This window comes from Porites lutea, chromosome 14 (genome assembly GCF_958299795.1).
Source record: "Porites lutea chromosome 14, jaPorLute2.1, whole genome shotgun sequence".
NCBI classification, from domain to species: domain Eukaryota; kingdom Metazoa; phylum Cnidaria; class Anthozoa; order Scleractinia; family Poritidae; genus Porites; species Porites lutea.
The window spans coordinates 8448262-8470020 of NC_133214.1; the positions used below are offsets into that span (position 1 = coordinate 8448262).

The following is a 21759-nucleotide window of genomic DNA, read 5'->3' on the forward strand; positions in this document are numbered from 1 at the left end:
CACAGATCTATTATCAGTTTTTACTTAATAAATAAAAAGATCACGTCTTGTTAAATAACAATATATTACCTGTCTGAGGCACTATAAAAACGTACGACTCGCACAATACAATTATTACGATATACTGTCTAGATAGTTGTAAAAGTTGTTTTGTTTGTTTTTACACACAACTGTTGGTCACTGCTTACAGATAGTCAAAGTGCGCATGCCCGGATGCGACACAGACCACCCAGCCTATGCATATTACTACAAAGCATGGACGACGGCAACGATGGCTAAACTTGGTAGTCCTGTAGTGAGTTGCAATCCGTTTCCAACCTCGCCATCCATGACCAAATTCATACACATATAGTTGAGGTAATCTTTTATTCCAATCGTGTTTTTAGGCCTTTAGATTAATACCAAAAAACCGTGACATAGCACTTTTAAGTTTCACGGGAAGGCAAAAACTAATTTTTCTTTGTACTCCGGTTGACGTAATGTATAAAACACGAAGAACACATCATCAGCCGGTGCTCCAGTTTTCCGTTATTAGCCTTTATAATTTTGTTTAAGAACCTGGTTAACTTCAACATGTTTAGTCGGTGAAAAGTATGTACGTCGGTGAAGTATAAGCTATTTCACATTTCTTTTAAGTAGTCCTCTCATTACATTATGTACTATAATTCAATTTGAGCGCGAACTTTGTAAGTTGCAAATGTATGATAATTGTAAATGTTTCATATTATTTGATTCTTCTGTTAAGCAAATTCTAAATAACAAACCTGATCACAGGGAGCAGAGGAGTTATTTGTGAGCGCGATTCGCCTTTGTTTACTGTAGAATCGAATATCAACTTCACCGATCGATCTCTCATGCGAACCTGTCACAAACTTGGTGTAAAATATAATCATTGCGTTACATTTATGTTACGCAACATCTATACCGCAGACCTAAAGAACTTTAAAAGACGCCAAGATTGGCTTACAGTGCATGATTCGGCACTTCGTGCCTCGTTCGGAAACCTTCGTTTTCCGAATGCGTCGCCCTTCGTTCCCACCGGGCAAAGGATAGTTTTTACCAGGTTTGTAACAGGATCGCATGACAGTTTGATCGGTCAAGTTCTGATTCTACAGTAAACAAAGGCGCATCGCCCTATTAGTAGCCTTCCATACAGACCTTCTTAGCTGAAAAATTTAACTGCAATCAAGGAAGCAAATATCTCCGCTGCTCCTTGTAATCTGATTAATGTTTATAACTTAGGTGTTAATTTAAACAGACTGCGAGTGGCTGTCTTTACTTCCTCAGAGCCACGCGTAGCAAGCGAAAAATTAAAGTTATGTAAATTAGGGATGGAAAGGAGGAGACAGAGGCAAAATGACTTTCTTCGCTCGGCCTTCCGCCCTCGTTCCTTGCAGCCTTGCCGCTCGGCCCTCATGCGCGCTTTCGATCTACTGTGGCTTAAACGAAAAATAAGAGACTGCTCGTGGTTCCTTTAAACACAATCTATCCATAAAAGTCATGCAATTTGACAAATTCTCTCTTGCCGGAAATTACCCTTGGCATGGCGTGACATACCGTGACCAACTCTTTACACCTTGCATTGTCTGTTGTCACAAACGTCATACAGTGTCACGCAATGCCTAACTTGCATTATGGCATCGCCGACTTTATCGATAAGGAAGAATAAATTAAAATATTGAGTAGTTAAAAACTGGCAGTCTTTTCTTTATATGCTTTTAAGTTTCTTCATAAGATCTTCTACACTGAGCTCCTCGTCAGCTGATATCTGGCCTTCACTGCTGATTTCTTGGGAAATCTGGTAAAAAATTTATGGGAAAGATTAACTACTTCAAATCCTTTAAAACAGAAACAGTGTCCACAGTTAAACTTCACGAAAGAATTCACATTTCCTGTTACAAAAAACCAAAGCACTGCTGAGAGGGTTTTGGTTGAATGGTTTCACTGACAGATTTTAACTTAAATCCACCTTGTACAGCATAATATACAGTACCCTATGAAAGCACTGGTAGGAAGCGTTCATTTAAATGGTCACACCATAGAATATCATATTATCCATAGACTCAAAAGTTAGAACCATCTCCTATAGCATAATAAGCAGTACCACAACAAAGTACTGCTCAGTAGCTTTCATTTGAATGATCACACCATAGGATTCAATCTACAGGCTCAAAGGTTAGAACCACCTTGTACAGCATAATAACAGTACCCTATGAAAGTACTGCTCAGCAGCTTTCATTTAAATGGTTCCACCATAAAATACCATTATCCATAGACTGAGAAGTTAGAACCATCTTGTACAGCATAATAAACAGTACCAAAGGAAAGTATTGCCCAATAGCTTTAATTTGAATGGCCACACCACAGGATTCAAGGTTAGAACCACCTTGTACAGCATAATTAACAGTACCACAGGAAAGTACTGCTCAGTAGCTTTCATTTGAATAGTCACACCATAGGATTTCATCCACAGACTCAAAAGTTAGAACCACCGTGTACAGCATAATAAACAGTACCACAGGAAAGCACTGCTCAGTAGCTTTCATCTGAATGGTCACACCATAGGATTTATTCTACAGGCTCCTTGTGCAGCATAATAAACAATACCACAGGAAAGTACTTTCAAGGGCTTTCATTTACCAGCGGTTTCATCCACAAACTTTAAAGTTAGAATCATCTAGTACAGCATGACGAACAGAACCGCAGTAAAGTACTGCTCCATCGCTATTACTTGCATGGTCATAGATTCAAGTTGAAATCCCTCGATGTTTCATTTTGTCTTGAGAGGGTTTACACAGTGCCAACATATAACACGTATTAGTAAAATCTAACTAGTGGTCTATTATCAGTACTGCATTCTGAGTGGTTGAGCTACTACTAGGCTATATGGTATAGCCCACTAGAGCGAAAAGCGCCAGCTTTTTGGCGGCAAAAAGGGATTAAAGCATAGCTTAAACAATCCTGGACAAAATTGGGACAGTAACGCAATATTGATATTTTTCTGTTATTTCTCGGTTCTCTCTTAAAACAGTGCATCCTTTTCGAAATTTTCTTGCAGTTTTCCCTCCTCCCACCCTATACAAAGTTGAAACTGGGAACAAATTCTGGATACACTCCTCCAACATTGTTTTTGGGGTGAACCTGTGTGAATTGAAAAACGCCCCAGAAACTCAGAAGTGTCCCAAGACTTTTGTCAATGCCTTAAGTTGTGTTGTCTCGATTTTTTTGACCAACTAGTTGGATTTTATGAAAACAATTATTCCTCTCGCCCTCATGGCCTCTGAGTCAGTAGTCCATTCAGCCTTCGGCCTCATGGGCTGTTGACTCAGAGTCCATTTGAACTTGTTAACTACCTTTCTTTCTGGTTTTCTTTTGGAATATGCTAATTGCACTCCTGCCACCAGGTCTGGTGAAGCTTCATCTTCTTCATCATCGCCCTTGGCTTCATCAACCAATGTTATACCTAACAGTTACATAATAAAATATATTTGATCAACAAACAAGTACCCTATTATAGGAAATTAACGCTCTATGAAATTAAGGTATTGGAAATTAACGCGACTTAAATTAACGCGAATTTAATGGAAAACGACTTTCAAATAAAGAAAATTAACGCCAAAGAGAGGGCAACATTTCAAAATGAAGGAAATTAACGCGATGCTAGCAAAGAAACAAAACTTGTGGAAAAAAAAAAGAAACAAAGTATAACGTGTAATCTGAAATGGAAACTTTGTTCGTGGTGCTTTCCTTAAACGTACGAAGGGTGTCAAGCGAAGAAATCTAGCCACTTGGAGGATCCTTCACAGTATCAGTGTTACTGGCGGATATCCACCCTGCTAATAATATTATACTCCTCTTTCTTAGGTGTCAAGAATGTCAAAAGTGTATCCAAAACAATGGAAATTAGAGTCACAGAAATTAAAGCTCTACTTAATGAACGGCGCGGATATTGGCGTTTAATGAAATCAACGTGAATTAAATTAACGCGAATTGAATTCCTTGAAGCGTTACTGTAAAACCGTGAACACATGAAAAATTTCAGGAATGTTGATTGTGTGGTGACCAATCACAACAATGTTCAGGACATGAGAACAAACCTCAAAACTACAAAATTTATTACCGCTGCTGTTTGCTGTTTAGTTTTCTTATGCCTTATTGGCTACTTCCTCGAACAATAACATTCCATAATATTTCTGGTGTTCACGGTTTTGTGAGTTTCACAGTAATTTCCTGTACAGCAATCTTCGTAATAAAGATCAAAGAGAGCACGATTTCCAACTTACCCCATTCATTATCCTCATGTTTTACTTCCTCTTCTGCTGGAGTTTCCACTTTTTCTTCCTTTTCTTTTTTGGCCTCTTCTGAATCCTAAAGAACATGTTGTCACTTCTTTAATCCAAAACTTTGCCCACATGCTTCTGTACTTTCCATTTGAACTTTTGGACGGGGGGAGTTGTCTATAGCGATGCTCACGCTCACACCACCCATTAATTTTAATATGCCAACTAAAAGCGTATTGGTTCTTGAAACAAAAGGTTCTTTTGTTCTTTTGTTTCACTCTCACACGTCGTTGTCTAAGAGAGACCACATCGATCACGACACGTTTTATTATTATTTTTTTCATTTTTTTTTGAAGCTGAAACTACAAAAAGCTTAAAATGAACTTAAAAAAGAGGCGATTCAGTCTAATAGCAATTTAATGTACCTGGTATTCTCGCTGTCTCTGATGACAGATCACCTCTTCGCATGCAGGATTTGGCTTTAGTGTCATGCTTGGAAAGAAATCTTGCATTGCATTGTACCCAAGATAGTAGGAAACAGAACCAAACTTTAGAAGATATCTGCGAGTCAAAAGGAAAATGAGTCATTTCCATAAGGAACAACCTAGCAGAAAAGGGTGTAACAAGCGAAGCGCAACAAGGAATATGTTTGAAGGTCACTTTCAGGGTAGTTTCTCGGTGTTACGTATGGGTTCAATGGCCAATTTGACGTATTACTAAAGATTGAAGCTAGACACTACAATACCCACAACACGAAAACAAAAGTGAACCAGCAATAGCTTCCCTATCACCTAGCCTTCCACCCCACGTTCGTACGGCTTCATCACGCGTTCCTTCCCAACGAGGAAGATTGTGTGACAAGCCAAAAGAACATCTGCGTGGGAAGCAACGTAGGTTTAGTGGCGGTGGCGATGGAGGGGGAGGGGGGGGGGGGGAGAGCAGGGTGCACTACTTTTCTCCAGGAAAGTAGTATTTATTACGCTGAATTCTGTACAAGGTGGATCTAACCTTTTGATTCTGTGGATGAAATCTTAAGTGTGACCATTCAAATGAAAGCTACTGAGCAATACTCTCATGTGGTACTGTTAATTATACTGTACAAGGTGGTTCTTACTTTTGAGTATGAGAATGGTAACATATTAACTGTGACCATTCAAATAAAAGCTACTGAGCAGTACTTCCACGTTGTACAGGGACTTTACTGCATGTTTTTGTGGTGTACAAGGGAGTGAGTGCAAGAAGAGGACAGACATAGCTGAAAAATCCCTAAATGAGTCATTCACAAGGAAGTTATTTTTGAATTCATTTAGGGATAGAAGAAGCTGGTGTTGAGATAAAAGCATAACTTTTCTGTGACTGTATTCACTCTACCATATGGTATACCTGCCAACTTTTTCTGAGTCGCGTAAGATTTTTACCTTGTCATGACCTGAATTTCGTCCCGGTGACTTCCGAAGATTGGTGCCAACTTTCCAAAGACTTCCGAACGTTGCCGCAAATTGTCCGCAGATGCTCCGAAGACGTTTGAGCACTTCCGAAGCTACTTAGAAGACGGCAATTTTAGCGTGCTTTGATTTCGTTAGAGCACAAGAAAGGGACACAAAGTCATCATTTAACGCCTTTTTGGATTGAATTTTCATTATTATCATGTGGTAAAGAACAATTTGTCCGGATTTGAGTCAGCCGTGAGAAATTGTCCTGATGCTTGAAATGATGTCTTTAGTCCACAGACGTGAGACTCGCGTAGAATGCGTGAGAGTTGGCAGGTATAATATGGTGGTTCTATCTTTCTCTCATTTTGTGAAGATGGTTCAAACAGAATTGTTTGGAAAAAAGGCATGGACTTTTCAAGGACTTTTAAAGGACTAATCTCATTTTTTCAAGGACTTGTTTTCCCCAATAACATTTAAAACTTTAAAATGTGCAGGTGGAGGGGGGGTTCGCTTATTGCAATACCTACATTCATTAAGGCACGGTTCCAAGGGTACTTCAAATAACGGAAAATAAACCATGCCGGGAAACCCGAAATCATAAGAAAACACTTCCATGATCACCAATTGTTTTTTTTTTTTTTTTTTTTTACCGAAGGTTAGTTTTATTCAAGGAGATTTCAAAAATTATCAAGGACTTCCATGGAAAATTCAAGGACTTTTCAAGAATATCCAACACTTTTTCAATTTTCAAGGACTTTTCAAGGCTATGCAAACCATGGTGAAGAAAAGTCGCCTGTAATGTTGTTCACTAAGACAAGTTATCCCGTAGACTTACTTCAGAGTATTTTGTACAAGAAATCCTGCCACAATACCCATTGTTGTAGGAAGAGAAGCGGCACAGACTCCTTCCCTTTTAAGTGTTCTCTCATCAATATTTGAAGCTACAACAAGAGGCGGGGCACACTAGAAAGTGAATGAATAACAAAACGTCAACACACAGTACTGGAACAAAATACTTATATTCTTAGGGCGCTTTCCATTTGTCACAACTGACCGGCCATACCATTCCCGTTGCAATGATATTTTTGCTTTCAATCAAAACTCTCCAGCCAGATCAGTCAAATCCTAAATAGTATGCACAAGGGAAACGGTTTTTCAGCACAAACTCTTGGAAAGCTTATTTCATGTTCAAAACTGACTGGTCTGGCCATGGTCCAACCAGCCAGTTCTGACAAATGGAAAGCGCCCTTAGTTGTTTGCTCTTCCTGTGAAATGCCCAAGCCTAAACTCACGGAATGTTTTTCGTTTTTTAGTCCACAAACCTCTATTTTGCCTGAGCCATGTAGCACCCAAAAATGATCTTACAGCTCAGTTTCATATTTGCTTTAAAATTAATTTTCTGATCATCACACCTACATGTAACCATACCAGGATAAAATTGAAACACAACAATGAAAGGCTGATAAGTTTGAATATTGTTTCCAAATGTTTTTAATTACTAAATGCCGAGTGCTGTACAGTTTTTTAGTGTGCATGCTTGCATGCTTGGAAAGGTTAAGGTTTCTGGGCGACTGACCACCTACCCCTCCCCTAAGTTACAATTTTGCCCTAAGTGAGAAGTACGTGTTAATGTTGACTTAGGGGAGGGGTAGGTGGTCATTTACCCAGAAAGCCAAATGTTTTTGCTGAACTGAATGAACAAGAACTCTAACTACTTGGCGAAGCTAGCACAACAGTGTCGTTCATTATTTTATCAGCAATTATTCATTCAATGAACTTACTGCAAAACAAGCTGTTTTTCCAGGGATAACAAACTGAATGTGACCTGATACAGCATTTTCACTCACTCCAGATTCTATCCAGGGTTGATTTAGTTCATTACATGCCTGAGGAAAAAGCAGATGTACTGAAGGGAAGAGCTGTGTACGCAACATCTGGACCTTGATGTAATTTCTTTTGTTTAATAATTAAGCCTTGAAGCCAAGGATGAATTTTGAAAAATTTAATACCTCAATATGTCTACTGATCTTATCAGGAATGAGGATAGCGAAATGCTCACTTACTGTATTTATTGCCATTCTTGCTTCAAAATTATCTACACAACTTAAAACAAGGTCCACAGGTTTTTCGTCTTTTCCACCATGGCTGAATAGTAAAACAGTAAATTTTATCTGTTAGTTAATAAATAAATAATACTACATCCATGGAGATACTATTTAAATGAAAGCTCTCATAAACTAATAAGAGTACTAACCTAAAGTCAGAACTCGCTGGCCGAACATTTTAACTTAATGAAATACTGGCTGGCTTTTTTTGGGAGTTTTCACTAAAACCCATCACTGCCATGCATGTATACATAATGTAAGAACAAACTGATCTGGTTAGTCTTGATTAACAATAGACTTCTCTTTTCTAAACTGGCCTGGCCTGCCCTAGCCTAGCCTAGCCTAGCGGTAAACAAGCATGCAACAGAGAGAGGACAATTGCGCAAAATTATTTTGTGAAATGTTTGTCTGAAGGTAGCCTGAGAAAACAGCCAACATTTGGCGACCCTACCACTGGTTTCCCCGCCAAATGATGTCTGAGAAACGAGTGCAGAAATACATGCTGATGACGTGTCAACCCAGATCTGGGTAGTGCTTCTGATTGGTTGAATCAAATTTCCCACGCGGCACGACCAATCAAAAGTACTACTCAGATCTGGGTAGTGATGTTTCACCAGTACGGAATTTCTGCGCTCGTTTCTCAAATGTTATTTGGCGGTGAAACCAGCAGTAGCATCACCAAATGTCAGCTGTTTTCTCAGGTTAGTCTGAAGGAATTTTAAGATTTTTTGCCATCTTAAACATGTTAAAATTAACTCACCTTATTCTACATAAGAAATGCTTGAAATTTTCCAGTAACGTTATGTTGTAGTTATAAGCTTCAAATTCAACATCAGGATTAATATCTCTATAGAAAATGGTTAAGAAATAGAACAATTTATTATTATTATAAAGTAGACCTTTATTACAGGGAGACCAAAGAATACATGGGCTTCACATTTTATCTTGCAAAACACACAGCTCCTGCCTTGTAGATTAGCTATGATACAGTATCATGAAAGAAGAAAATGAAACAGAAAAATTTAGGTAGAGTCTATGTAACATACCTTAATGTGTTCACAGCAGCCTCTACTTTGCTCATTCCAGATTGATCAGGACGAAAAAATAACCTACATGTATGATCAATGAAATCAATTAAACCCGTCTTAACTTTCAGCACAGTAATGTGATACAGGTGTACATGTATAGCATTACTAAGGTAGCTTAGTTTTCCACCAGAGTCATAAGAGGGACTTTTTTATGAGCAAGTGAAAATCAAAAATAATTTTATTGCAGTCAGAGTCATAAGCACAGGGGAATCATTTCCCCTTGACTGCACTTTCCATAACTCTGGTGCCTGCAATGTAGTGAAAACCAGATCGTCGGGGTCAAGAGCAGAAGTGAAAGAATAAACCAATTTAGACTACTTCTTTCCACAAATTGTGATTGGTCAAGTTCATCCACTTCTGCTTTCAATTTGTGACTCCATTAGACTAGTTTTTACTACAGTGTAGATCATTGCAGAGCTCCGCACGAGAGGAGCCCCATACCTAAGAAAATGTTTGCTCAAGTTTGTTTTTCACTCGTATGATTCTCTCCTAAAGTAGATTTGTGGATTACTTTGCAATGGCTTTAAGTCCACCGTCTGAAGCTAATATAAAATGCGTAAATGAGAGCTTTGCTTTTAGTTGTGGCTAAATCTAAATATTACGTGACACAGCTCTGGTTGTTTGAAAGGAGGATAAATCACTATCCAGTATGTATTACATCAAACATATGTAAAAGGGAAGCCAATTCAGTCCATACAAGATGCAGACTGCAGACTGCTGCAGACCATCATTTTCACCATGCAAATGAGAACATGACAAAAGTAGTCCCATTGTGAAAGGTTTGAACCCAGGAGTCATTTCAAAAGTAGGTTGAGTTTGATCATCCAGGTAAAAGAAACGTCAGTCACTGTCAACAACAACAGTCCTATTCAGGACTATGTTCACCCGGATGATCAAACTCAACCTACTTTTGAAATAGTCCCATTGTTTTCTAACCCTAAAAACAATAGTATGCAGTCAGTATGCAGTCTGCATTTTCTGCTGTCCAGAAGCCAATACATTTTCCACATGATAAAGATTATTTTATCCAGTGGATAGCTTTATTCACCATTTGTACAACTAGGGCCAGAGTTGTAAAAAGGAAAATTCAAATGCTGGTTTCATTACATCATAATAATGCTCTACACCTCTGATTACGCCCTAAAACTAACAGGTTGATGGTTTAATAATATTGAGTTTTTATTGGACTGCACAAAAATGTACAGTGTACAAACTCTTGCAACTGAACATGGATTAAGCCTTACAGTTACCTGTTCATGTTTGCTAGTTCCACTTTGTCGTAATCAAAAAGTAGCAACTGAAACAACAAAATTATGAAAATTTTGAGGAAAAAAAATCATTTTGCACAGTATCTGACCTCCCATTTTCACTCACTGTAGGGTTCAATACAAAGACTCAAGAGATGGAAGTAAATTTCCAGGGTTTGAAACTAACTAATGGGTGGAGACTGTGGATGTTGCCCAGTAGCTTCAGAAGACAAAATCCACTTTTAGTCAGATATTACTTGTAATAATGTGTGAATTAATATTTTATCGCACACTTTTAGGTAAAAATACTAACTGAACAAGAAAAATTAAGGAAAATGAAGAAAAGATTGACATGGTACTTTACAGACAAACTATTTTTATAATCATCATACCAAGAAACTAACACACAAAGCTAGTAAGAAAGTAAGACTTGTAAATGGACAAAGTCGACAAACTAACATACAGAAAACCATGAGTAAAAATTAATGAGAAATCTAATCCTGTAAAGGCTATAGTTGCATTGTACATGTACTCTTTTAAGTTTTAAGTTTCTCTTGTTGGTTTTATGCATTATGAAGTATTGAAACTGAACCCCATGAATGGGACATTTGCCAAGTTGGCACATCAGTGAGATGTTGCATCATTCCAAGCATAGTTATTAGAGGAGACTGGTTATGAAAAGCGGCAAACATCAATGATAAAAACAACAGTGCTGCAGTTTATGTTGGAAGCACCCTGAAAGTGCACAATCCTTTGTTTTCTGTTGGCAAATTGCTACGGAATAAATTAATGCAACATTTTTATTGGTCAATACGATCAAAATGATAGGAATTCTTTTGAACGTTGTGCACTTTCAGGTCCACAAAAACATATAACAAAGGAGTCTGACGGGTTTCATAACCATTCCACTCAATTAACTATGTTCTGAGCAATGGGTACTCATCCTCCATTTGCAACTTACATTGCCATGGTAAAAATAATATTATACCCAGGTTATAATAATATTGTCACAATCACTGGCAATGAAGGAGACTGTTACCTTGCCGATTCCACATCTTGTGAGCATCTCGGCAGTGACACTACCAACTCCACCAATGCCAACAATCACAACAGTGTAATTACGAATACTCTGCACATTTGAAACAAACAATTACTGTATATAAGGGTCATATCCAGTTTAATGTCCTGATAACATTATAAAAAGTGGCATTATGACTCTCAACAATCTAACCTTGCATGAATGGAATACTGCGAATCAAGTCAAGAACCAAGACTAGAATGATTCTTGTGATTTATATATCCACCCTTGATACTACGTACACCCTTCCTGTGAGAATTGCCAAATCAGAAAACTGCTGATACAAGTGTAAAATATCAAAAACTTTGATTAGCTTATTACATGTACATGTACTTTGTGTGTCCCTCGTGTCTCAAGACTTGACTTTCAATGGCTGATGCGAAGAGAGAATGGTGAGGAAGCCAGTCTAGCTCTAGGGATAATTATTTGAATTTTACCAAAGTTATTTTTCGACCAATTGAACACATGAAATATTTTATTAATCAGATGTTGGTTTCAAAAGAGGTATGCAAACTTTTGTTATTTTAGTGTCGTCTAGGTGCGAGAGAATAGGACATTGTGCTCTCTTTGTGTGTTGCCATTACAATCTTCTGCATTGTTTCCTTTGAGGCAGTTGCGCCTGGACTTGATGACGTTTCAAACAATCGATTAAAATATGCAGATGTTCCAGGAACAACCTCTACAAAAAAACTTTAGTGAAATTCACATATCCTGGGTAATGCCCTAAGAATCCCCCTCGATGCCATTATTCTCTCTTGCTGATGCTCAATTCACCCTAAAAATTGTGTATCGAGTTGGAAATTGAGACTTTTGACTATTGTACAGACTTGCAAAATGTGGGACAAGGGATTGTTGTTTATAATAAGATACATTAGGGAAGGGTAAAATTCAGGATGACAGGATGCAAACAAAGACTGTTTGTTGGGCTATTTTGAAAAAATAGCTCATATGTCAGTGGTGTGAGCGTATGTATCTTTGTGGCTTTGTAACTTTGTATCTTTGTAACTTTGTAACTTTGTATCTTTGTAACTTTGTATGTTCAGATGTTTGTTGCAAGAGCCAATAAGGTTGAAGGTACTATTAGTTGATGCTTAGGAACCAATGAGATCTTAGCATCTACTTAAACATGACATTGGTAAAGGTCGAACAAGGGCACTTTGAGACTGCCATCTTGATTCTTCACAATTTTTTCGTCTTTTATTACGGCTACAGGTGTTTGGAAACATTATATTAAATATCTTCACGATTCAAACGCCGTGTACAGTGATGCAGCTGTTTAAGGGTTCATATTTTAGTATGGATGCTGCTTCAAGGCATTTCTGACCTAATTCGGCTATCTGTACAACGCATGTCAGTATGAGTTCTGTTTCACCCGCTACACCTGGGTAGAGTATAAAAGATCATATATTTTCAAAGCTCTTCCAATGAAGCAATAATTGATATTTAGATATAGACTTTAATTCGAAAGTATGCGCCCTATAAAATGTGGTTTTAGAAGTTTAAAAAGGCAGCTTATTTTTGTGAAAGCTGTACCGAGTATTGTTAATCCTGTAAACAAGCTTTAAAAATATTATTCTCTCGCTTACAAAGTTCAACAGACCTTTTTCGTTCTGGCAAAACAAACAAAAAAAAAAGAATAATAAGTGAACAACATGATACATCCTTCCTGCATACTAAGTATTATAGTTTCTGAAACGTATTTTATTTAGTAAAGATGCGTAACTTGAGTAGAAACATTAGCATTAGGGAATAAAATTGGAAGAAGCTAGTTGACACAATAATTAGATACTGTTGTATTGAGTGGAGTAACATGATACAAGTAGAAATATATTTCGGCAGTTTGATAATTTTCTTGGAAGTTAATAAATGTTAGGCTATCAACCTTGACGTTGCATGAAACATAATTTAATTGCAGATATTGTAATAAAGCCGAGGTGATTTCTTAAAATCGCTTGAGAAAATTTTGTAGTAAAACAATTTGCCTTTTTTTTACGTATGAATTGTAAAAGGGCCAAAGACCAACATCTTCACATGCAAATTGTGTGCATGAGTTATTTTTATAATTCTGTTTACTAGATTACTGTGTGATAACTCGAATTCCCTCACGTACGAACCACGAAAGGGAGCAAAGTCCAACACTTTCACGTGCCAGTTGTGTGACTGTACATCTCATGCAGATTGGCTTTTCACAATAATAATAGTAACTTGGACGTATGAAGACCTGTTTCGTTTAGTAACCAATGCCCTAAAAAAGGCTCTTGTCATTTAAGAAGCAATAGCTTTTAAAACATAAAGAAATAAGTTCTCGGAGTTAAAGACTGTTTCACAAATGTAAATAAATGTTAGGTATGAACCTTGACGTTGCATGAAACATAATTTAATTGCAGATGTTGTAATGAAGCCGAGGTGATTTCTTAAAATCGCTTGAGAAAATTTTGTAGTAAACAATTTGCCTTTTTTTTTATGTACGAATTGTTAAAGGGTCAAAGACCAACATCTCCACGTGCAAATTGTGTGCAAGAGTTATTTTTATAATTCTGTTTACTAGTTTACTGTGTGATAACTCGAATTCCCTCACGTACGAACCACGAAAGGGGGCAAAGTCCAACACTTTCACGTGCCAGCTGTGTGACTGTACATCTCATGCAGATTGGCTTTTCACAATGATAAATAGTAACTTGGACGTATGAAGACCTGTTTCCTTTTGTAACCAATGCCTTAAAAAAGGCTCTTGTCTTTTAAGAAGCAATAGCTTTTAAAACATGAAGAAATAAGTTGTCGGAGTTAAAGACTGTTTCACTGAGTGGAATCGCACGTGAAAACCTCATGAATTATGATGATGCAACCATCTACCACAATGATAAAAATCCTGGTATTTCGTAACTATTCAGTATTGGATGAGTCACATTTTGGCTTAAGAAACTCCGAGGAAACCTTGGAGTTTTCCTTCTAATCAACGTTTGGTGAGTAGAAATTTATTTTACTTTAACAATTTGTTTCACTTGCACCAGATGCAACGGGGAAAGACAGAGGAAAGTGAATATATAGGTTGAGGATCGACTCAGCTGAGTGCTTCGCGTTTTCATTTATGTAGCGCAATACCCAATTTCGCACAAAAACCAAATCATCACTCTTGGTAAGGTTACACCGAAGTATTATAGTTACACTAAAACATTCAAAATAGCTCATGCACGTTTAACGTGCCAATGTTCTTTACGCTAAGCTGCTAAGTAAGACGTAAGAGCTGCTAAGTTTTACTCAACCAAAAATGCATGTGTGAAGGCCCAAGTAAAATCTCAAGTAACTTTACTTTGCATCTCATTAAAGATGCAAAGTTGAAACAATTCAAGAAAGTTCCAAGTGACTTGAAAACCATCCTTGTGAGCAACTTAGCTGACTTGCAATTTATTGAGCTTTAAAAAAGGTGAAACATGTCAATCAATCTTAATTAAGTTGTGTGGAAAAATAGCCTTAAGTTAACCTGAAGAAAACAAAAATCGGTTGTGTGCGAAGCTTTATTTTACTTGAGGTAATAAAAATTTACTTGTATTGAAATACTTTTTAGCTTTTTTAGGTTCTAATGTAAAGACTACCACTATCTATCTTCTGGATTAACCCACTCTTACCTCATAATTTTCTACTATTCCCATTCTTTTCAAAGCCATCAGACGACTAAAACAATAAAATAAAACAAAAAAAATTAATATGGTAAATAACAGTACTGTAATAGGTAGAGTTGTACATGCATATGTTACAGGTTAAAATAATATTAAGGTTTAAATTTTTTAACCTTGGTTGATTCTCATTTTTCTTTGTCGCCTAGCCCTAATTCATCAATAATTAAGGATACGAGACTAGGAGACACAGGAATTAGAGAATCAACTCAGGTTAAAAAAATGTAAACCTGAAATTTAAACCTTATTTTGACCTGTAACATACATACAGATACTGTAGCTCAAGGATCTCATGCAAATAATGCCCATTTTCCAAGGAGACCTAAAATCAAAATTCCTTTATAATAAATTGGAGAGGAACTGGATATCAAAAGCCCAAAATGAACAGTGGCTACAAAATGTAGATTCTTCCTTCAAATTGAGTTTTAGCTGCTTGTGGAACTAAAGGGGGAATTTAGCATAAAATCACAAGGTTCTCAGGGGTTTTTCCAAGGCACCTTCATTAGATGTAAACTGTAGTTCTAACTTTTTATTCTGTACAGCAAACTCTGTCATGGACATGCAAACAAAGCCGACATCTATTCACAGTGGCACGTCCACTGCATGAACTTTCGATCATGATCTGTTACTTTAAGAATGTGAGGATTTTGTGATGAAAACATGCTTGAGGATCAAGTCTTAATGAGCTCCAACAAATAAGCTTCAACACTATCAGCTATTCCCAAATTAGCCATGGACAAGTACATATGTAATAACTTAGTTGTCACTCGGTGAATAACACAAATGCTGTATGACTCCATAAAGTTACTGTAATAATAATAATAATATCAATTAAGTACAGTTATTATAATAGGCTCATTTCATGATACACCGTATGCAGAAAAAAAAGCTAAGCTTTATTTCATGAGAATTTAAAACAAATGAAAGATGACAAGATTCTTAAAGTCAAGACCCAAAATATTCATAATTGTCCATAGTTACCTTGCACCTAGCACACATATTAAGTATTTTCATTCATAATATAGTGGTTCATAATAAAGTAGTGGTTTGCTAAGCTCCCTTGACCACCGTACATTTCTATCAAAGCCATCAATTCTTTCTTTTCTTTTATTCTCTTACGGTAAAATTCCGAAAATAAGACCCTCCATGTACAGTATAAGCCCCTCCAAATATAAGCCCCCCAAACCGGTAACGCAAAAACCCTCCGTTAAATTGCCCCTCCAAATATATGCCCCCGGGGGTTTGTACTTGGAAAATTGCCCTCAAATACAAAGTAAAACAAAGCAAAAACAGTATATTTACTTTAAACTATAAGGCTAGTCCAATCGATTTTGAAACGCAAATTTCCGTCCGTAGATAAGCCCCTCCCAATATAAGCCCCTCAAAAAGGGCCTTTGAAAAATATAAGCCTCGGGGCTTATTTTTGGAATTTTACGGTATTTTTTTTAAAATTTTTATTCCTATTTTCCTATATACAATGTAAAGACTATACATGTAAGTGTGAATGAAAAATAAACTGAACTGAAGAAGACTATTATTTTAGAAAATAGACATTATAGAATCTAATACTTTATCAGAAACCACTTGGTGCTCTATCCAAAACACCCTTTGAATAAAATAATTATGCAAATGAGAATTATAAATAACTTGATGAGAGCTACATGTAGTGTTAGATATTGAAATTATCACATTATACATGTAAATGTATGGTAGCAGGTGGATTTACCATCATAATATCTCACCATCAATAACTTACATGTACATGTCATATTGCTGGCATTGGATATTTAACTTAACCTCTACTTAAGGTCAAAATTACAATGTATATTTCAAAATAATTTGGGTTAAATTTCTTTAACCTCAGTTGATTCTATATTTCCTTGGTCTCTTAGCCCTAATGCACGAATAATTAGGGCTAGGGAACAAAGGAAATTGAGAATCAACCTAGGTTGAAAAATTTTAACCTGAATTTTGACCTGTAACATACACATGTAGGTTTCAACATTAGTGTGCCCCATTTTTAGATTGCATTCTAAAACTTTTAAAATAATTTTGTTTACTGAAGATTCTGTCTTTCTCCGTCACATATGCTGCACTTGTATAAAACGTCCCGCATTATTTTTCAAATTGCAGAGACCCACCCTAATGCCAAAGTCTACAAAAAATCTTGCACTATAAACAACTTTTCACTAAAGATGTTGCAATGTAGTTTGGAGGAAAAAACTAAATGAATACACAAGCAGAATAAAGAGTGTACATGAAAACATGGCAAATATATACCCCAGATGTACGCTGAGACGCTGAACTTTTCATGAGCTGAACCTAATATATTGAATTAACTACATGAAAAGTTTGGTGTCTGAATCAGTTAGTAATGCCTGTTTCAATTTTGAACGGCTGAGGTGTTCTTTTCACCTAGCCCAGCTGCGAATTTCACCTTTAGCATGACTTTGGAACAGTTTTGATTCAGACGTCAAACTTTTCATGTACTGTACTTAACGCATAAATTATTATAACGTATTTTGTGAGCATTTTTCGCCTTTTGAACTTAGCTCAGCTGCCATTAAACTCAGTGTCTGAATCAATTCAGCCGGTCTAAATAATTTGGGTCATCCTTAATTCGAATCAGGTTTGGCTCAAGAAAACTTGGGCATCTGAACCGGGCCTAAGAAATGTCCCAACTGCGATATTCATTGTTCGCAGCGGAAAGATGTGTCCTGAAATGACCAGTATTTGCACATTTTTTGTTCTTTGTTGCTGAACTCACGAGTCAGCATTAGTTTTTTTTCATTGTATTACACTCATCATTTTGCTTGTGCATGTTAGTTTTTTTCCCTGTAGAGTGATGGTCCCCTAAAAGTAACGAAAGCCAAGATGTTTATTATATAACAGTAACATGTTTAGTGTAACATGTATTTCATATTTCAAATAATTATGCTCTGAATCAAACATATGACTACTAGCATTTGAAATGACTTCCATTTTTATTCTTTGAAATCATGCAAGCTTATTTCCCTTCTCACGTATAGGAGGGATTAATCTGGACAGATTCAGTTTAAAAACGCCACCAAGAAAATTAATGATGATCATATAGACAAAACTATGACCAGCAAACTGCAATAAACGCTTTTGCTACCACGGCGAAACACCAGGAATCCTTTAAAAAGAGCAGCTTAAATATGCACCTTTTTATTAATTACAAAAAAGGATAAAAGGATCTTGACATTCAGCATCATAGGCCCATTTTGTGGTTTCTCCTTTATTATCTGGGAATGATTTCTATTCTTTCGAAAACCAAATCTGTTTTTTCCTACCTGTAAGGATTGCTGTCTACGACTTCAGAGCTCATCTCATTGATTTTCTCCCGAACGGGTCCCTTACGTTTTTTCTCCATTTCCAACGCGATCTCCAGCTCCTTTATCTTAGCTTTGAGTTCTTCGATCTTGTCCGCCATTGTTTATATCCACGAACACTTACTGCGAGCTCGCAGATGTTAAATCGCGATTAAAGATCGACCTTTTATCTTCCCCCTTTTCAATTTTTTTCGAACAAAATGGCGTCAATCTCAGCTGCTTTTCTGAAGTAAGCCGCTGACAAGGAAATATATCACCGGCGTCGATGAAATCCTATACTATAATCCGATTGGCTTAGAAATTTTCGCGCGAATATTTGGCTACCATGATGCTTTAATTCATTTCATATTCATAGTTCAGTATTGCTTCGAATCGATTCGCTTGATTATTTCAATTATTGTCAGTTTCATTTGCCAGAACTTTGTTCAAAATGCCTCGAGTTACTCGCAACAGCCAAACGAAAATAGAGTTTCGTGTTCGGAAGACTCGATCGCAACAGAAAGAAAACGTAGGCACTGTTGAAACAAGCGGAAAGCAAACTCCAGCATCGACGACTTCGCCTCGAAAGCGACGCGATGCCACGAAAGGTAAGAGAAAGACCTTCTCTTTGCTTCTTCAGCTAGTTAAATATCAAACATTAAGACTTTATTTGGAAATGTGTCGAATTTACTCAGGGATCTTACTGAAAATAATCGAAAAATTCTAGGCCGAACTTTATCCCTTGGACTTGAAATTTCCCGCGCAAGTTTCACTGCTTGATTCGTTGAAAAATTTGTTAGATCGCTAGTTGAGATTGATCGAAGCACATCTCAAGGATTTTAGATTAGAAAAGCAGCATTTACTCGTAATTTTGGTCCAGAAATGCCAGTTTCTACCTCGATTCTCTTGTACGTACATAGCTAATGAGATTAGATTTTCTACTCATTTGTATGCAAGCGTACATCTTCCAAACACAAAAGGCTTTAAATTGACCCATTCATCACTGAATGAAATTTGTGTTTCGACACTTTCCCAATCGTGTATCCTGCTTTTGCGGTCTCGATTTATTTTCCGTCTGTACCTTTTCATAAACCAAAACTATTATCTGTCCGCGCGGGACCGTGATGTCGAAGAAGTCGGTGTGACTGTCACGTTGCCCTTCATGCAAGGAATGATAGTGTTCTGGCGGTAGAATTTTTCTTCAAACACCGACATATTCTTCGATTGCTAAGTCCTTTTTAAGAAGATCCTGCCACTTAAATGATTTCTTCCCAAATCTGTTTTCAACAGTGGAAACTCAAACTGTTTCTCCAAAGAAGAGAAAGAACAACAGGGGAAAACCCGAAGATGTGGTTTGCAGTGACACAGAAAACTCAGATCCAAAGCAAAAGCTGACATTCGCAAACCAAGATGGTAAGTGGTGCAATTCTATAATACATACAGTGCTGTACTCTAGCAGAGCCCCTGTTGCTCTGAAATACCAATCGCATGCTGGGCACCCTAGATTTTACAGGTGCAGAGCACAGCCTTGATATTACAAAAATAAAAGCCACAGAAAAAAAATCAAAATTTTACCCATAAATTGCATACAAATAACTTTTTTCTATTGAAGCAAGGCTGTTTTGAATTATACTGGTTTGAACCTCTTGTAGGTGACTTGACCCTGTTTTAAGCACTTCCAAGTTTAGTAAATACCTGGTCACTCATTGGGTTAGGAGTAGTAAGAGCTCCCAAAGAGATTACATTTTAATGGTTTAACAACAAACTAAAAGATTTGTTCACAGATTTAAAATTTAGAATGGTACAATGACTTCCCCATAGCTCACTTCAGAACTGAATAAACAAAAACTTATAAGCCCACCTACCCCTCCCATAAGCCAACATTTTGCCTTAAGAGAGAAGTAAGTGTTAAGGTTGGCTTAGGGGAGGGGTAGGTGGACAGTTTCCCAGCAATGTATAATGATCCAAACTTATAAACCTGCCAGTATAGTAATTCACCTTCTCTGTGGTTGCCAGAGTCGTCTAGTGTAGCTCAAGAAATTCCCAAATCCTCAAAGAAGAAAATCAACAAGGGAAAGACTACTGATGCAACTGCCACTAGTACCAATAGCCCAGGAGCAAAACAAATACTGTCCCTTGCTCGTCAAGATGGTAAGTAGTGGTATTGATTCCCAGGAGGATAGTTCAAATTTCAGTTGATGTGGATGATCGAGAGAATTTATCTTTCTAATGCCAAAAATGTCAAACAATCAAGGTAATTTAAAACCACCAAGAAGTTCCATCATCATTTTTTTAAATAGCCAAGAGCCGGTATGTGTAGTAAAAGGCTCCAAGTCAGAAGAGATAAGTGATCAACTGCCAACTTCTCGCAACAGCACTTGTATGAGCACTTGTGCAGGGGTGTGTGAGGGGGGGGGGGGGGGTGGTAACAACTCCCATATACATGTAAAAGTGATGGGGATGCATCCCAGGAGCACTTGTGACCAAGTGAAAATAAAATATTGCACTCATAAGGGATTTGCATGCATGACGGAGTCAGAATAGCAAGAATATGTTTGTGACTCCACTCCTTCATGTCTGTATTGGCAAGCAGAAAAGGAAGAATGAGCCAATTACGATGCATGTCATTCTGATTGAACTCTGTGATTGTTTTGTTTTCTTCTTCTTCTGCTAGTGACGCCTCCAAGAATCTTGCATTCTCAGAATAATATTATTGAAATAAAATTGACATCATAATAAATTACTTACTCTTATTTTCAAAGGTCATCAATATTCTAAAGTGAGAAGAGCACTACATTCTTCACACCCTGACAACTTACTATGTCGAGAAAAGGAGATCGCAGAAATCAGATCATTTCTACACAATCATCTGCCGAAAGGAAAACCAGGAAGTTTGTACATTTCAGGGGCACCAGGGACAGGAAAAACAGCTTGCTTGACAAGAATTATGCTTGAAATGAAGGTAAATGAGATGACCACGATAAAAGCAAAGTCTTATTGGTGATGATCAAGGCTTATCATGTACATTTGTTACAAGAACAATACTTGGATGATCATGATAGTGGCAGTGTTGGTGACACTGGCAGATCCAGACCTTCAGATGAGGGGGAGGGGGGGGGGCATCCAGACCCTGAGATAAGGGGGGGGGGGGAAGCAGTCTCTCAAAAAATTTTTTTCGGCCCTTCCGGCCTCAGTTTGGTCTAAAGATAGGGGGGGCAGGCCCCCTGGGCCCCTTCCCTGTATCTGCCACTGGGTGATGATAATAATGTACTAGCCCACAAGTCATTTCAACTAGCCCCAAAACCCTTTTTGATTAGCAGGATTGATTACAATCCTTCTGTAATTTGAATTTCCCCAAAACACAGCACTTTAACAAAAATCAGTAGCCCCGGGCCATCGGACTCGAATTTCTTTGCACACTGAAAGTTCCTGGTGTTTATGCAAGACCACTGCACCAGGATACTCCATGTCTTGCAAACCCTTGTGAAACTCTATGGTAATAAAGCTGTATATGGCAATGAA

At 37.4% G+C, this 21759-nt stretch overlaps 2 protein-coding genes across 2 annotated transcripts in view; one reads left to right on the top strand and one right to left on the bottom strand.

The window, feature by feature from the left end:
• LOC140924104 (ubiquitin-like modifier-activating enzyme 5) lies at positions 1-18782 on the bottom strand. The gene is made up of 13 exons (XM_073374106.1): positions 18220-18782; positions 14858-14903; positions 11193-11282; positions 10157-10203; positions 8865-8927; positions 8579-8665; positions 7777-7858; positions 7495-7599; positions 6549-6676; positions 4706-4841; positions 4284-4368; positions 3354-3463; positions 1-1798 (listed from the first exon to the last, which is right to left on the bottom strand). The coding sequence occupies exons 1-13, from the start codon at positions 18357-18359 to the stop codon at positions 1709-1711; spliced, it is 1209 nt and encodes a 402-aa protein (XP_073230207.1). The 5' UTR covers positions 18360-18782; the 3' UTR covers positions 1-1708.
• Positions 18689-21759, top strand: part of LOC140924105 (cell division control protein 6 homolog) — a 10825-nt gene continuing 7754 nt past the window's right edge. Inside the window, exons 1-4 of the mRNA XM_073374107.1 lie at positions 18689-18845; positions 19528-19650; positions 20275-20388; positions 21000-21199. Of these exons, the coding sequence (XP_073230208.1) occupies positions 18689-18845; positions 19528-19650; positions 20275-20388; positions 21000-21199 (594 nt within the window). The remainder of the gene's footprint in view (positions 18846-19527; positions 19651-20274; positions 20389-20999; positions 21200-21759) is intronic.

Coding starts and splice junctions, on each gene's coding strand:
- LOC140924104 (XM_073374106.1), bottom strand. CDS start 18,359: ATGGCGGACAAGATCGAAGAACTCAAAGCTAAGATAAAGGAGCTGGAG. Junction 10,204..11,192: donor CAAGATGTGGAATCGGCAAG/GTAACAGTCTCC, acceptor TTGTTGTTTCAG/TTGCTACTTTTTGATTACGA. Junction 7,600..7,776: donor CAAGAATGGCAATAAATACA/GTAAGTGAGCAT, acceptor CTTTTTCCTCAG/GCATGTAATGAACTAAATCA.